The sequence below is a fragment of the Callorhinchus milii genome, unplaced genomic scaffold (assembly GCF_018977255.1).
Source record: "Callorhinchus milii isolate IMCB2004 unplaced genomic scaffold, IMCB_Cmil_1.0 Scaffold2, whole genome shotgun sequence".
NCBI lineage: Eukaryota > Metazoa > Chordata > Chondrichthyes > Chimaeriformes > Callorhinchidae > Callorhinchus > Callorhinchus milii.
The window spans coordinates 116,325,448-116,343,305 of NW_024704743.1; the positions used below are offsets into that span (position 1 = coordinate 116,325,448).

Consider the following 17,858-nt stretch of genomic DNA (forward strand, 5'->3'; position numbering starts at 1 on the left):
TGTTTTTCCTTAAACTCCCTCTACACTCTCTCTCTCTCTCTCACACACATTTACTACACAGCTCACTTGACTGGACTGTCTTCACACAAGGGCTGAGCCCCAGTGCACACGCATGCGTTGCAAAGAGAGAGGCAGATTTATTTCTCTGTGTGGCAGTCAGTTCAGGGGAGAAGGAGGAGATGGAGTGAGAGAAGGGAATTACAGCAGAGCAGAGCAGAGCAAACACAGACAGACACACACACAGACACACAGACAGACAGACAGCGAGAGAGAGAGAGATAGAGAGAAAGCAATGGGACTGGAGTAAAATACACCCCTTTCCAAAGGGGGTGACACAAAATTCCGCATCGTCCTGAGGATCATTGCAATCAGTAACACACACACACACACACACACAGAGAGAGAGAGAGAGGGAGAGAAAAGACTGGAGGATTGAAATAACCAGACGTTATTTTTTTTTGTGTGTGTGGTCCTTAAGCACATACACTGTGTGTGTGTGTGTGTGTGTGTGTTGCATCTTAAATCTGCCTCAGACCTTTTCTCTGTGAGAGAGGGAGGGGGTGTGTGTTGCATTGGAAATTCTGAGTTGCATCTGCAGATTTTTTTGGGGGGGGAGAGGGTTTGGTGGTGCGATTGGGGTAAGAGATTTGAATTTATAGCCTCTACATATCACTCACACACACACACACGAGAGAGAGAGAGAAGAAAAAAACACAGACAGAGGGATAGAGAGAGAGAGAGAGAGAGAAAGAAAAGCCATAGCAAAGCAGAAGTGATGCACAGAAGAAAAAGAAAGGGGTAAAGCAGAGACTGGGAGCCAGTGATGGTGCTGTCGATCATTTAAATTCTGAATTATTTTTTTGTTGGTGTTTGGGGTGAGAGGTTTTGAATTTATAACATCTACTACACGTATACACACACACACACACACACACAAAGAAGAGAAGAAGCCACAGGGAGAGAGAGAGAGAGAGAGAGGAGGAGAGGGGGGGGAGAGAGGGAGGGGAGGGGGGGGAGAAGAGAGAGAGAGGGAGGGGGGGCAGAAGAGAGGGAGGGAGGGGGGGGAGAAGAGAGAGAGGAGGGAGGGAGGGGAGAAGAGAGAGAGGGAGGAGAAGAGAGAGGGAGAGAAGGAGAAGACGAGAGAGGGAAGAAGAGAGAGAGGGGGGAGAAGAGAGAGGGGGAGAAGAGAGAGGGAGGGAGGGAGGGGGAGGGGGAGAAGAGAGGGAGGGGGTGAGGGGGGAGAAGAGAGAGGGAGGGGGGGAGAAGAGAGGGAGGGGGAGAAGAGAGGAGGGAGGGAGGGGGGGGGGAGAAGAGAGAGAGGGGGGGAGGGGGGGAGAAGAGAGAGGGAGGGAGGGAGGAAGAGAAGAGAGAGAGAGAGAGGGAGGGAGGGGGAGAGAAGAGAGAAGAGAGGGGGAGAGGGAGAGCAGAAGTGATGCACAGAGAAAAGGTGAAGCAGATCCCGGGAGCGAGTGCGGGTGTGAGTTGTGGGGTCGCGGTTGGGGACTGCGGACCGGTGGCGAGAGGAGGAGAGAGAGAGAGAGAGAGGAGAGAGGAGGGGGACCGGAGAGGTCGGGGGGATGGAGACAGTGAACGGGGGCTGTGAGGCGCCGCCGCCGCCCCCACAACAACAACAACAACAGCAACAGCCGCCGCCGCAACAACAACAACAACAACCGCCGCCGCCGCCGCCGCAATACCCCGAGAAGAAGCGCGTGCACCGAGCGCCCTCCCCCGCCAGACCCCTGAGGGAGCTGCACGGTCGGGGGGTCGCGATCGGGGGCAAAGCCTCGCTCTGTGGCAAACCGGGCGGCCTCTCCCCCTCCTCCCCGTCCCCCTCCTCCCCGTCCCCGGTCACCGGGGCGGCGGCTCCGAGCCGACAGCCTCCGCCGCTGCTGTCGCCGCAGAGCCGCGCGTCCCGGCGGTCGGCGGCCGCTCTGAGCCCCCGGGAGCGGGAGCGGGAGCGGGAGAAGCCCGGGGCGGCCGGTACCCGGGGCGGGGCGGCGCCCGGCGGCAGGTCCTCGCTCGGCGGCGGCGGCGGCGGCTCCTCGCACTTCAGCCGCCGGGTGTCCAGCGCCGGGAAAGGGCCGGAGAGAGGCGGCGGCGGCGGCGGCAGACGGACTGCACCCGGACCCGGACTCGGACTCGGCTCCGGACTCGGCTCCGACCGTAAGAGGAAAGGGAAGAAGCGATGCGCGGCGGCGGCGCCGGTGTCGGTGTCGGTACCCGCGGCCAAGGGCACCGCCGGCACCGACAGCAGCTCCGAGCTGTCAGACTGCGGCTCCGAGCCCCCGGGGGAGGGGGAGGGGGCGGGGGAGGGGGGGGAAGGGGCTCCCGGTACCGGCATCACCGGCAAGAAGACCGGGAGCTTCATCCGCCTGAGCCCGGCCGGGGATGGGGAGAGCGGCCCCGGGGTGTCCGGGAAGGACCGGGAGGAGGTGGCGATGCTGATGATGAGAGGGGGCGGCGGCTGCTGTGCCCCCGGGGCTGAGGTGCCTCACAGCGGCAGAGCCCCCGCACCGGACCGGTCACCGCCTCTGCAGCAGCAGCAACAACAACAACAGCAGCAACAACAACAACAACAACAACAGCAACTGCTGGACGAGGAGGAGGAGGAGGAGGAGGTGATGATGAGGGAGATGGAGGAGCTGAGATCAGAGAACGACTATCTGAAGGTACAGAGAGAGAGAGTCTGCAACTCAACCCCTGGTCCACACATACGTGTGTGTGTGTGTATATGCAACATGCCACACGCGAGCGCGTGCACACGCACGGGACCTACACGCACACCCATACAGCGTGCGCACACGGTACACGCGCGCGCGCGCACGCACGCACACCCCCGTCACAGAAATACGCACAGATATCCGTGCGCGCGTGCGTGCAACCTACATACAGAACATACTACGTGCACGCACGATGCACGCACGCCACAGACGTCGCATGCACGCGGGCAACGCACCCGGCCGCCACGCGCACACGTTAGAACACCGCGAACCACACGATCACATGCAGAGGCTACGCGAAACGTACTTCACGACATGTATGCAACACACAAACATGCCACGCTCACAGCAACGTACACTCCTCCCCCCCCCCCCCGCCCCCACACACACGCACAGAACATGCATCACTACGTGCATACAATGCCACAAAACACGCACTGACACATGTGCAGAAAACACAACATACAAACACACGTGCAGTACATGGATGCTTGGGTACGTACATACACTCACAGTAAACAACACGCAACACACAAAAGCGTTTAAGGTATTTAGCTCCAGATTTCCTCTGATGTAGTACCTTTAGAGCACCAGAATTTGGCAAATTGTTGCTTTCAGTTCTTAATATCAAAGCCTCTTTCCTGCCCTTAGCTCCTGAAAGAGTTTACATTTAAAAAAAAGGATCAAAATCAAGGCTGCAATTAAGAATTTGCCAATTTCCTAACACTCTGAAACGCTATGTAAAAGCCCGTTTTGACCGCGACGATATTTCACCCGTCGGGAGTGGGTGGGGGTTGAGGGAGATAGAATGGCAGCGGCTCCACCTGACTCAGGTTGACTCCATTGATGTGGCATTTCAGAGCAACCGGAGAATTTGGTAAATTCTTAAACACAGTCGCAACATTGAAGTTGAATGTCCTGCAATACGAGAAAAAAATTCCAGGTCAAATCTGAATTCAACAAGATGCCAAGTTCTGCACGTCAAAAAAATGGAGCAAATCTCGACCCAGGTTGAACGTCTCTCCAACAAGTCGTGGAGTCCTGTAGCTCAGTGGTTAGAGCACTCGCTTTGCAAGCGAGAGACCTGAGTTCAATTCCAGGCAGAGGGCAAAACCTTGGGCAAGTTTCCTTACTCCACACAGAGCCTAATAATAATCCCTCCAAAACCAAAAACAATAATAAATTGGTCATTTTCAATCCACGACTGTTTGTGGGACATTGCTGTGCGCAATTGGCTGCCGCGTTCGCCCACAAATATACAGTCAATTCACTTTACAGTGTGTTCTGTGAAGCGCTTTGGGACGTCCTCCCGACGTGAAAAGCGCTATAGCAAATGCAAGGATTATTATTATTATTATTATTTTATAACTGATTGCACCCAATGTATTGGAATTCTCAGTTTGGTTTGGATACTCTTAAGCATCGTGATGGGTTTCCGCTTTAACTGTATAGAAACTGATGGAGTAACTTCTCTCCCCAGTAAGTAAGTAAGTGGGTGGGTGTCAGATTAATATTTTTATCTTTATTTTTAAATAAAAGACTCTTCCTGGCGTGCGAGCTGGATTGTGCGTTGCACAGGATGCTCTCTCTGTCCGGAACTAAATAACCCAGGAGGAGAAGAAGCGAGATTCATTTCAATCAAACTGTTTGGTAGTACAGTATTATGGAATGTGTGTCCCGGGCCAAGCAAAGTCTGTGTCCGGGACTTGTCCAGGTGTCAGCCAGGCTCAGTTGGTAGCACTATCACTTCTGAGTCAGAAGATCGTGGGTTCAAGCCGGGACATTGAGCTCACATTGCCTTGGCTGATGTTCCCATGCAGTGCGAGGGGAGCTCCGCTGTATTGTCAGAGGTGCCGTCCTTTGGGGATGAAGCGTTAAACTGAGGTCTCGTCTGCCTGATCAGGTGGACGTTAAAGATCCCGTGACACGATTCGAAAAGCAAAGAGAGTTTCTCCCGGTGTCCTGGCCAACAGTCCCAACTTCACGGTTGTTGGTGGGACATTTCTGTGCATAAATTGGTTGCTGTGATCGCCGGTAAATACAGTCACTACACTTTACAGTGAATCCTGTTATGTGCTTTTTCAGCAACATGATAAGGCCTTATATCAAGTGTAAGGATTATTATTATTACAGTTTATTTTTAAGGATGGATCCTATTTCAAACAGATTCAAATTCAAAAATCAGCCAACAGGAGATGCCTTAAGCAAGAGGGGGAGGAGGAGGAGGAGGAGGAGGGGGCGGCGATTTTGGGACAGACGTCAGCGAGTGCTGGTTGGATAATTGGACTTTGTTTTAAATCTAAGCAGCTGTAATTGGGAGGTTTGCTTTACACATCAGAGTTTTTATATTTTAAAAAAATCCCGTTTAGTTTTGTGCCACGAGCATTTTTTGAATTTTGGAATAATTTCTGTGGACAACCAAACAAGTACTTGCCCTCACCCCGCACCACCCCCCACTCTCCCTCCACATGCACAAAAACACACATGAAGATAAACGCACAGACAAATTTACAGACACACAGATGAACCAACCTGCACCTGAACAAACGAGCACACACAAGCAAAGACATGTACAGTGTCTTGCATGTACTTGTGAATGTACTTGCACAAGTACATGCAAAGATACACCATCAGAGGTCGGACCTTTAGTCTTTCTTCCCCCACCCTCAGGAACTCCATCTTGGAGCCCCTAACCCCCTTCTCTTGCCGTCTTCAAGGTTCATCTCAAGAGTTTCCTCTTCGACCGAGCATTCAGCCATCCTCCTAACTCTGCCCTCCACCCCTCCTGCTTGGGTGCAAACATTTGACTGTCCAGAGTCTTGGGATGTCCTCCCGACGTGAAAGACTCTATATAATTTGTTGTTGTTGCACAGACACATTTAAATTTTCCTGCACAATAACCTTGGTCTGCACACAGGAGCAACAAGGAACAATTAAAATGGAGAAGGGGAAGAGAATGGGGGTTTTAGGAAAATGCATGTCACTGTGGACAGAAGTGACAGCCCTTCAGTTTTTAATTACAAGTCAGTTACCGTCCATGATCCAGGGACTCATTAGCCAGCTGGGCCGTGGTAATAGCATTGCCATTGCCAGATAATGAACGACAATGGTTTATTTGTATATATTGCCATACAATACACTGAGTCGGGCCGGGGAGAGGTGGGGTGGGGTGGCTTTCAGACTATTCTAATAGATCTGACCAGATGACTGATCCACTCACTTACAACAAAAGCGTGTTCACATTTTCCCTGGGATCATTTGCATACTCTTTGTCGCACATAAACTGGGGACAGAATTGCTCCCCATTTTATTTATCGGATCAGAAGCATTAAGCATTTGTTTACAATCCGCGCGGGATAGACGCAATTTTTCTCCCCTCCCCCCCCCCCCCCCCACACACCCAGTGCAACAAAGCATGTGTGTGGTTGTCCACAGTGATTATTCCAAAATTCAAAAAATGCTCATTGCACAAAAGGTTTCGGGCTTGCAATCCGCTTGTCGAGCTCCGAATTACTTGTCGGGTCACACACAAAAAAGCTGAGTTCAAAAAGATTGAGCAGTTTTTTTAAAAAAAAATTGCACCCCGACTGTTTTTGTTCTGTAGTGTGGATGTGGATTCATAGTACTGTAGTACAATGTTAAGCAGACTGTGACACAGTAACAACATCAGACAGGAGAAGACCATTGATCCCTCTGGCCGTTCATTCAGTAATCGAAGTGTAACTTAATTAGAGACGACCAATATTTCAAAAGCTAATTTTAAAATGAAACCTTTTTTTTAAAACTGGCATCTGCTTCACTGGCCCCTTTCCAGGTATTGCTGGAGTGGATCCCAGGAAATATAGTTCTCTAGTGTGTTCTCCAGTGTATGTGGGTCTTGTGCCTCGTGTTCAGCAGTGCTGCAGACAGACACCCATGTGTCTCCACTGTACATGTACAAAAAAAGTCTGTATAATAATGCTTACGTTTGACATAGCGCCTTAGTACATCGAAATATCTCAAAACGCGTCACAGAGGTTTACTGTAAAGTGTTGAGACTGCGTATTTCTGGGTGAACATGGCAGCCAATTTGAGCACGACAATGTCCGACAAACAGCACAAAGTGAATGATCAATTTTATCCAGGGGATTGTTGGCCAGGACGTCAGGAGAAACTCCCTTCTCTTTTTGAATTGTGCCATGGGATCTTTAACATCACCTGAACAGGGTTTCATGTCTCATTTGAAGGACAGCACCTCCGACAGCGCAGTGCTCTCCCAGTACTGCGTTGGAGTGTCAGCCTATGAGCTCAAAGGCCCAAAGAGGGGCTTGAACCCACAACCTTCTGACTTGTTGGTGAGAGTAATCTTCGTGTCTATATTTAATAAGTAGGCGTCAGCTTAGCTCAAGTGATAGCACTCCTGCCGCTGCAGTGGAAGTTTTTTGGTTCAAGACCCACTTTGAGACTTGAGCTCACACACCAAGCTGATGTTCCAATATAGTATAGGGGAAGTACTGCACTGTTATACATGCCAGCCTTGATGGATGAGACATTAAACTGAGGTGCTATCCCATGACTCCATTTCAAAAGAAAAGGAAGCTTAATTTCCGGTGTCCTGGCCAACAAACCTTCATATTAATCAATCATTCACCTCTTGGCTATTTGTAGGTCATTGCTATACTTAAAATGTCTTGACAATAATTATTTTGAAGTATTATGAGATGTTTCAACACTAATAATACTTCCGATACTATAAAATTTCAAGTTCTTTCTTCATTTAATATGCATACACCTACCAGTTTACATTACAATTTAGTATCCATACAATATCAATTTACATTATATAGGGCCTTTCCCATCGGGAGGACGTCCCAAAGCATTGGCTTGGCACCTGAGTTAGGGATGGGAATCAAGGAGGATGGGGAGGGAAAAGATGGTTGAAGGCACCGTCAAAGAGGTCTTGAGATGGGCCTTGGTGAGGGAGGGAGTAGGTTGGAGGGACTCCAGGATGGAGTGCAAAGATTGGGGGCTGAAAGCCTGAGCACCTATGGTGGATCCTGTATATATACCAATTTAATATCCATCTACACACTGGATATATAATCATTTAATATCCGTACACATTACAGTTTAATTTGAAGTGATCCCCTATCCTTACTGCGACAGGAACCATTAAAAAGTTTCAATTATGAGAATTGGGGAAGTTCTTGAAAATATTTAGTATTCAAGACTGTGAGATGGTGCGATTGATGTGCTGAAGAATTTTTTGTGGGGGTGGGGGGGACTTGGAGCAATTTGTCCGTTCCTGCCGGAAATTGCCCCAACATCTGAACAGGGCACAACACTTAGTCCATTTACTTTGATTATTTTTCCATTTGTCTGAAACAGTAAACATTGGGGTAGACCTTGTGGTATTATTAAAGCATTCTTTGTGTCAAATAAGAGTTCAATAACTGCCAATATGGGGAGCACTCCAATCTTAAGCGTTCTAGGACGTCTTTCAAACGTGAAGGTTGCCACACAGGTGTAATTTGTTGTTGTTGTTCAGTGAATTCCCGAGGCCTTGTCTGACTGTTCAGGTGGACGTTAAAAGATCCCACAGCATTATTTGAAAAGAGAAGGGAGTTTCTCCCGGTGTTCTGGCCAACAGTCCTCCAGATAGAATTAAACATTCACCTCGTGACTGCGTGTAGGACTGTGCTGTGTGCTAAATGACTGCCTCTCCTGCCCACAAAATTACCCCAGTTGCCACAGTTGAAGGTAATTACCCGTGAAGCACTTTGAGATGTTTTGACATTGAAAACACTATAATATGCAAATGTTTATCAAATCCAAGCATCACAAACTGCTTCATAGCAATTACTGTGCACAGGAAACTCCCCCAACCCCCCCCCCCCCCACCCCAAAAGAAACGACTATGAAGCCACGAATGAGCAATTTTATCAGGCCAATTATTCTCCCAGGACCCTGGGAGGAACTCCCTTTTCTTTTCGAAAAGTGGCACAGCATTTATAACATCCACCTGAAGAACAGGCAGAGAGGACCTCAGTTTAACGTCTCATCCAAAAGACAGCACCTCTGGCAATGCAAATCCCCCAACCCCATGTACTGCACCGGACTGCCAGCCTAGAGTGTGAGTGTGAGTCCCAATGTGGGGCTTGAACTCACCACCTTTTGACCCAGAGGCAAGAAAGCTCTCACACCAGAGCTAGGTTGAGTTTGTGAGGTAAACTCCCTGGTCACTCCTCCCTGGTCTATCACTAACCATCAGGATGAGCTGGAGGAGTTGCGAGCAGAGATGGAGGAGTTGCGGGACAGCTACCTGGAAGAAGACGTGTACCAGGTGCAGGAGCTGCGGAGAGAGCTGGACCGCGCCAACAAAAATTGCCGCATCCTGCAGTACCGGCTCAGGAAGACTGAGCAGAAGAGCCTGAAGGTCGCCCAGACCGGGCAGGTGGACGGGGAGCTGATCCGTAACCTCGAACAAGATCTGAAGGTAAGGAAACTTTCACAGCATCATTGATTGGAGCCTCGTTGCTCAGGGTCTCGTTGCTCAGGGTCTCGTTGCTCAGCCTCTTGTTGCTCTTCAGTCTCACATTACTCAGTGTCTCCTTGCTCAGGGTCCCATTATTTAGGCTCTCAATGCCTCAGTGTTCCGTGTGACCTTGTCCCGGATACTGTCGAACAAAACCAGGCCACTACGTGCCATCAGATCCCTACTGCAACTAAATATCCAGGGAAAAGCAACCCGTCACCTAAATATAAGTCTCCTCATGTCCATATGGTATCTGTTCAACATCGCAACTAGTGGCACAAACCGGGACAGATTAATTTCTAGTCACCGCTCCATTCCTCAGGTTTACTAACAACCACTCTCAATGGTTCCCGCAGAGTCACACAGTCTCATTCATTGATGTATGACTCATTCACAAAGAGTACAATATTTATTCCCATAAATATGGGTGCTCGTCTCTGCACCCGAATATTCAGATGCAGTATATGTGGGTTTCAAACTCTGCATTGAAACATTCACCCCAAGTGATCACTTGGTTTCACACCATTGAGTAAAACATTATGGATAGGGATGTGTGTGGGTGGGTGGGTATTTGGGGGTGAAGGAGAGAGGGAGGGAGGGAATTTCTACCTAGGTCTGGACCCACGCTGTTTTCTTAGCATTTCTGGAGCACACAGAATTTGGCAAATTCTTAAACGTAGCCTTAATGTTGAAGCCGATTTCCCGTAGTTGTCAAAAGAATGTCACGCTGCAAACGAATGTTGTGTCGATTGAAGGAAGTCACCTTGTCTGGCCTCCCATCTCTGCGAGGATTGTGAGCTGGTGACCTGTTTTCATTCGGTCTTTACAGCGGGAAACAAATAACAAACTGATTGCTCGTGTTAGCGATTGGTGTGTGACACCCAGTTGTGCAATGTGCTTCAAGACGTTTTGGTGGAAGGCACCAGATTTAATGTTAATGATCATTGCAATTACGATTATTGATTTATTATTGAATATGATCAATAGATTGAGCGTTATTTTTTATGATTTTTGTATCATTGATTATTATCCAATACGATCATTATTTGATATGAATTATTATTTCAAAATCTTTTATTACGATCATTTATTTCATTATTCATTATTTAGAATGGTACATTAATGTGATTTTAATCCAATTATTAACGTGCATGCGATTTATAACTTAGTACAATTACTCTGACTATTATTTCAATGATTTTTTTTAGAGATTATTTGGTATTATGTTTGGATTGATTATGATTATGACCCGTAGTATTATAATTATTGATTATTGGCCCACTGAGGGATGGATTTTGAAAGGAAAGTAGTGTTTGGCACATTGCCAGCGATGGTGAGTGCGGTGCGGGTGGGGGTGGGATTGATGGACAGTCTGAAGCAGTCCGTTTTGATCTGTCTGCCACTGTTTGCAGGTTGCCAAAGATGTATCTGTCCGGCTGCACCACGAGCTGGAGAGTGTGGAGGAGAAGCGGGTGAGCGCGGAGGACGAGAACGAATCCCTGCGACAGAGGCTGATCGAAGTGGAGATCTCGAAGCAGACACTGCAGAACGAGCTCGACAGGATCCGAGAGGTAAGCCCTCTTCCCACCGACACTGCCTGGGGCTCAGCTGCGGTGTTCCCGGTGCAGCGGAACTCCCTGGTACAGGTAATGTGCATTCCAACCATCCATTCCCGGCAGATCATCGACGCTGGCAATCCTGTCATGCATGAGTGTAGGTCATGGTTGTTTGTGAATTCCATAGTGATTATTTAATACATGCGTTGCAAGTTATGCTCTACAGCAGTGGCAGAGAGCGAGGGTCGAGGTTGCTCACGACCCCCTTCCCCCCTCCACCCATACTTTTGAGCTCAGCCAAGGTCAGGCCAAACTGTCTCACTTACCTGTACTGAGTAGAGCCAGGGTGGGATTTGTTTGCCTCCGTCAAACAACTGGGACAAAATCCAAGAAAGTTTTTACAAAGCTCCCACGCAGCGAAGCTGTGGGGCGGACCATTTACCTTAACATTCAGGCCCCACAAATTAAAACGGAGACTAGGAAGAATTCCTAATCATCGAGAGAGTGATAGGAATTCTGGATCAAATCAGAGAGCAAGAGATGAAGAATGAGTTGAGGGAGAGAGATGGATCGACACTTGGGAAACAAACAGGACCGGATGCAATCGGGTTTAGGTTTGAGGGGCCTTCCTTACTAACACTTAATGTCCTTGTTGTAGAGATAAATTTGGTTTAGTTCATTTGTAGTTTGAGTTTGGTTATTGAATTGGTTTGGTCATGGTTTGCATTGTTGAATTTGTTTGGTTGTAGCATTGTTTGCTGGTTGACTTGGTTGTAGTATTGATTTGGTTGTTCAAGTAGCTGTCATGTTGCTATGGATTTGGTTTGGTTGCAGTTTTGGTTTGGTTCAAGTGCTCTGAGACGCCGTCCGGTGTGAAGGGCGCTATTTAAATGCAAGTTGGTTGTAGTATGGGTCTGCCTGTGCAAGTGGATGAATCAGTCATTCACATTATAGCTGTTTGTGGGACATTGCTGTGCACAAATTGTAGTGTTGGGGTAGTATGACAGATGGCGCAGGGTGGGGCAGTGAGGGAATAAGATCCACAAGCCCATCATTCTCTGTGGGTAGTTACTGTGCTCTGTACATACTGGAGTCCAGTTGTCCAAAATCCACACTCTGCCAAGTGTCAGGCGTGCTTAGGGTTACAGGCTGCTCAATGGGCCAGTGACTGTGCCACAGGGATCCAACAGAGCTGGAGATGGGTCAAATTATTGTGAGTTACATTCATACACTTTCCTTGATCTCTTTATCTAACTCAAAGCAAACCGCGATTGCTCCCGTATATTAGTGGGCCAGAGCCGTCACTGGGAGCAGGAATTCTCCACACTCAGTTCCTGTTAACCCAGCAAGCCACAGCTCCGACACATAGCGTGGTCCACACAGGACAAGGCTGCAGGATGTTTGCTAGAAATAGCAAGCTGTGTGGCTTTAGCTGGGTAAACCCCAGCAGTTATCCCAATACACACTCTGGGGACACTAAGCTTTGTTTCTTGCATGGGTTTCCACATGTGTCTGGCTGACCAAAAGAAAGGCATGACAAGTGATGAATGAATAGTCAAGATGATTCAACATGTACTGTAATCATAATAATCCTTAGATTTGATGCAGCGCCTTTCAAATCAGGAGGATTTACTGTAAAATGTATGACCGTGTGTTTTTGGGGGTGAATGCGGCAACCAATTTGTTCACAGTCATGTGCCACAAACTGCCATGATAAAGTGACTGACTAATTTAATCTGTGGGATTGTTGGCCAGGTCACTGGGAGAAACTCTCTGCTCTTTGCAGCATCTTTAACATACACCTGAACAGGCAAATGAGACCTCTGTTTAACCTCGGTCTCGTCCAAAGGACAGCACCTCTGACAATGTGGTGATTCCCAATCCCTGCACTGGAGTGTCGGTCTGGACTGTAAGATCAAAGTCTGATTCATCCTACAGGGTGCTCACAAAGTCCTGTTACCCCCATGTTGTTTTTCTTCTATAGTCCACTGATCAACAACTGAAACACGTGGAAGAATAATGATAATTGTATTTAGATATACTTCAATTGCATTCAGTACAAGTGTTTAGCTGTATTTAGGCGTCCAGAGGATCAGTGAGCGCCACCGTTTTCACGGCGGATAATATCAGTTGCCATGATCGGTGCGACATCTTCCGTAACGTGGATGGAGTTAGGAGGAAGTAACTGGTATCAGAGATGGACAGACTCGACTCATCTGCAACCGAAAACAAACATTAATTGTAAGACAAAGAAACGGGGTAACATGACTCTGTAAACACCCTATAGATGAAAGGCACTGTATAACTGCATATTGTTGTTGATGTACCACTCCCAACACAATCGTGTTTAGGGAGTTCTGCCTGTGTCACAAGAGCGCTGTGGAGCAGGTTTTAGGAGTGAACGCTGACACACGGTGGCCCCGGATCTGCCAGAGACGCCCCTGAGCTCTTCGGTGACTGAGCACCAGGGTCTGTGTGTGTGAGTGTGTGTGTGTGTGCTGTGCGTCTCGAAGCTCTCATTCCCATGTAAACAGGATCCAGATTGAATGGAGACCTTCCTGCGATTGTGGTCCTCTCAAGTGTGTAGCCATGTCCTTCTCACATTGCACAGAAACCTGAAATCCACTCCTTGTAAGATGGGGAACTGGTTGGAGATTTCAGTGTGATAGGGTTTCTATATTGAGAATGTAAAAGTCACAATTAGTCCAAATCCTCCACTTCTTTTCTGGTTGTTGCTTTCTGCGAGGGAGGGAGAGAGGTGGGGAGATGGTGGACGGTGGAGAGATGGTTGATCACTGGCTGCCCTCCAGTGCATTACCAACTCAATTCAAGGCCCATATCAGAACTTGGACTGATGGTCCATGTTGGCTTTCCAGTGCTTTATGGGGTGAGACCGCAGCATTGTCAGAGGTGCCGTGCTTGAGATGACACGTTAAACCAAGGTCCCTTGTCTGCCTGTTCAGGTGGATGCTAAAATCCGATGGAACTATTTAAGAAGAGAAAATGTTTACTCCCAGTGTCCTGACCAACAATACCCACTAAAATTAGTCACTCACTTTGAGGATATTGCAGTGCGCAAATTGGCTGCCCCAGGTTTTGAAATGTGCAAGTCTCTGGGAACAGACTGCTCTGTGTGCACAGAACTATACTATACCAATCGACTAACAACTGGGTTCATACTGACTGCTAGGTAAACAGAGGCGTGTGGAGTAAGGAAACTTGCCGACGGTTTTGCCCGTGTTGGAGGGTTTGTTGAGACAGCAAGTTCAGTCCAGGTCGCCGAGCTTCAGGAGCTAAGCTGAAGTGTTTTTTTGTATAATTTCAATAAAAGAAAACCGTTGTGATATACGGTCAGGAGAGGGGCTGAGGTTACCTTGTCTGCAGACTTAGACAGGGCCAAGTAATATGATTCAGTTTCACACATGGGAGTAAAGAGGGGATTATTCAACCTTTACAAAGGAAAATTGCTGTGGTTATTGAGAGCAGTACTAAGTTTTTCCCATTTCTCTGCTAACTCCACATGTGTCTTTCTCTCCTCCTACCGCCTACCCCCTTCCTCCCTTCCCCCCAGCCCCGGCTCTCTATTGCAGCCCGGAATTCCACTTAGTCTTAACATGTAAAACCACTTTGCCTTCAGTCAGCAATCTTGCAGATAAACTGATCAGTCACTTCATGTGGGAAGTCGCTGTGCACAAATTGGCTGCTATATTTGCCCACGAAATACACAATCACTGCAGTTCACAATAATTACAGTAAAATACAAATTTATATAAAGTCTTTCATGTCAGGATGACATCCCAAGATGCTGGACAGTCTAAGGTTTGCACCTGAGCTGGGAGTGGGGGCCAAAGAAGTGGGAGGCAAAGGTGCGGGTTGGGGGAGAAAGATGCTGAAAGCGCAGTCCAAGAGGAAAGTCTTGAGACAGAATTTGAAGGAGGCGAGGGAAGAGGTACGAAGAAGGGACTTGAGGATAGAGATTCAGAGAGTGGGGTGGTGCTGCTGAAATCCTGACTGTGTATGGTGGTGGTGGTGGGAGTGTAATTACCTGTGAAGCACTTTGACATGTTTCATTTTTACAAATTCTCCAATTGTTACAAAACACAACAAATACTAACGATCCTTGTATTTGATATAACACCTTTCACATCGGGAGGATGTCTTAATGTACTTCACAATATTTACTGTAAATGTAGTGAGGGTGTGCTTTGTAGGCGAGCATGGCAGCCAATTTGCACACAGCAATGTCCCGCAAGCAGCCATGCCGTGAATGCCCAATTTTATTTGGGGGATTGTTGGCCTGGATGCCGAGTGCAACTCATCTTTTCAAATATGGCCATGGGATTTTTAACGTCCACCTGAACAGGCAGACGGACCTTGGTTTAACATCCCATCCGAATGACGGTACTTCTAACAGGGCATCACATCTCCAGCAACTACACTGAAGTGTTATCCTAGAGTATGTGAGCTCAAAGTGTTGATGTGGATACAGTGCCTGAGGTTATAACAATGATTCAGCCTCAGTACTGAGGTAACAATAAACCATTCATGGTTTTGATCCGGTGGTTTATGACCCCATCCCCCATCTGGCATCTGAAGTGCTTGATTGTATCACAGTCTAGTAATTTGCAGAGTGCCATCCAGTATGCTTGATATTGAACGAAGCTGATTTATTGTTTAATAAATAGTGTTATGGATTGGGCCCTGGTGGACCCTCAAGCTGCCTTGAGGAGGAATAGGGCTGGAATTAGAAGCAGTTTGAGATGAAGTCCCGTCTGCCTGGAGACATCAGGAGAAACTCTTCTCTTTTCGAATAGTGCCATGGGATCTATAATGTCCACTTGAACAGGCAGACGGCACCTCAGTTTAACATCACATCCAAAGGACAGCACCTCCAACAATGCAACATATCTCCAGCACTGCATTGGAGTGTCAGCTTAAACTAAGTGAGTTAGAGTCCTGGTGTGGGGCTTGAACATTCAGAGATGAGAGTGTTGTTACTGATACACATAAGTGTACGTCTCTAATCCCGAAACTTCCCTCCGAGTTATCTTCCAAAATGAAATAGTATTGGGCCACGTATCAGGATGTAGACTTACCATTACCATTGCCAGAACAGAGAGATTCATACTCACTCAGAAAGTACCCCAGCAACTAAAAGACTGACTTTGACTGAGATGGGGAAAGTCTCAAATAACTGGGAATCCAAACAACCATCCAATTGAATGTTTTTTAATAAGAAGAAATGTTCATGCTCAGTCCGAACAACTGTTTTTTTGATCAGCCTGGTGTCTGACGCTTTCATTATCAAGCACATAACTTGATCCACTATCTCCCCCCTCCCACTGCACACCATCATCACCACCACTACCAAGGAGGATGGGCCAATCCCCAGAGTGATCAATAATCCTTTGTGTTAAACAGAGAGCGTTAGAGGCTGGCAGATACCTATGTGACCCGCAGTGACTCTACCACTGTTAAGCGCTCCGGGACGCTACCCGGCATGAAAGGCGCAAAATAAATGCAAGTTGTTGTTGATGTGACCCACAGTTATAAGCAAATGCGAGGGCCCTTTAAACAGATTTGTATGTTGCTTTTTTCCTCTGAAAGCTTGCCAAGCCTCAATGTTATTCTTGAAGGGAAGAAATGAGCCAGGGTTTTCCAACTTTAAATAAACAGCACTTACGACCCCTCAGTGTTTATCTCTGAGACTCAGTGCAAATAGCTGATGATAGTGTGGACTGGACACACGACAAGCACCACCTGCCCTGTGTCTTGTGGGAACGGATGTTGGACGAGATAGCCCACACCTCTGATCAGTTCCTCATCAGGAAATGTCCACACTTCACCTGTACCCCAACCCACATTAACACAATCTGAGGACTCGATTCATTTGATTTTGGCTAATGGGTGTCTAATACAGACTGAGACCATCACCGTGCTTAGGTATCTTGGCTCAGTATTCTTGCCTCTTAGTCAAAAGGTTGTGAGTTCGAGCCCATCGTCTGAACTTGAGCTTGTCGTCTAAGCTGACTCCAATAAAGTTGCTGGGGTGTGTGCTGCATTCGTAGGAGCCATTTTTCGGAAGAGACATGAAACCTGAAGTCCCGTTTGCCTTTCAGGTGGATAGACCATAAGACGTAGGAGCAGGAGTAGACCATTCGGCCCCTCGAGCCTGCTCCGCCATTTCATAAAATCATGGCCGATCTTCTAACCTAATTCCATTTACCCACCCTATTTCCATATCCCTTAATCCCTCCATCCTTTAGAAATCCTTTAGAAAGGATGTTAAAGATCCCACAACACTAATCGAAAGGAGAAGGGAATTTCTCCCAGTGTACTGGCTAACAATCCACTAGATAAAATCGTTCATTCACTCGTTCACTTCATGGCTATTTGTGGGACATTGTGATCCTACACTTTACAGTAAAATCTCATGACTTGTTTTGTGATGTCCTCCCGACCTGAAAAGCTGTAGTAAGGATCTGAAAATCAGATGTAAGGATGGTCATTTATTGTTTTTGATATTGGTTTTAGCGTCTTATTTAGCTGTGAGGTGAATTTCAGCCCTCACACAATTATGTCTGGCTTGGAAAAAAAACGTGCCCAGAAATACAATCCAATTCATACTCCAATTTGAAACCAAGTATTTTGAGAACGCTCAAACACTTTAATCCTTGAGTTTGAAAGGCACAGTGATTGATGGTCCTCGTACTGTGGGCTTTGTTGCCCATATTAAGGCACAGAGAATGACTATAGCTCTGACTGTTTACAATAATTCTGATTTATGCATGGAACGTTTGCCAAGAAAGCTCCACATAAATTTGCAATTTCATTTATTTTGCATGGAATCATAGTTTTCAAAAAAGAACACCCACTACAGAACAAGGTCTGAGCGGTCATGTTTTTGAAGCCACCGTATTACATCCCAGGATCACAGGATACAATCAGATCAAATGTTCCTTTGGTCCAGTTGATCTCATTATTCCACAAGGTTGTTGTCTTCCCATCTACCATCCAACGCTTCCTCTGCAAATGTTTATCTAATTCCCTTTCGCGAGAACTTTA

At 47.4% G+C, this 17,858-nt stretch overlaps 1 protein-coding gene across 1 annotated transcript in view; it reads left to right on the plus strand.

Moving 5' to 3' along the window:
- The first annotated feature begins 2,590 nt into the window (after nucleotides 1-2,590).
- Nucleotides 2,591-17,858, plus strand: part of LOC103181052 (microtubule cross-linking factor 1) — a 50,801-nt gene continuing 35,533 nt past the window's right edge. Inside the window, exons 1-3 of the mRNA XM_007897255.2 lie at nucleotides 2,591-2,672; nucleotides 8,974-9,198; nucleotides 10,650-10,808. Of these exons, the coding sequence (XP_007895446.2) occupies nucleotides 2,625-2,672; nucleotides 8,974-9,198; nucleotides 10,650-10,808 (432 nt within the window). The 5' untranslated portion in view covers nucleotides 2,591-2,624. The remainder of the gene's footprint in view (nucleotides 2,673-8,973; nucleotides 9,199-10,649; nucleotides 10,809-17,858) is intronic.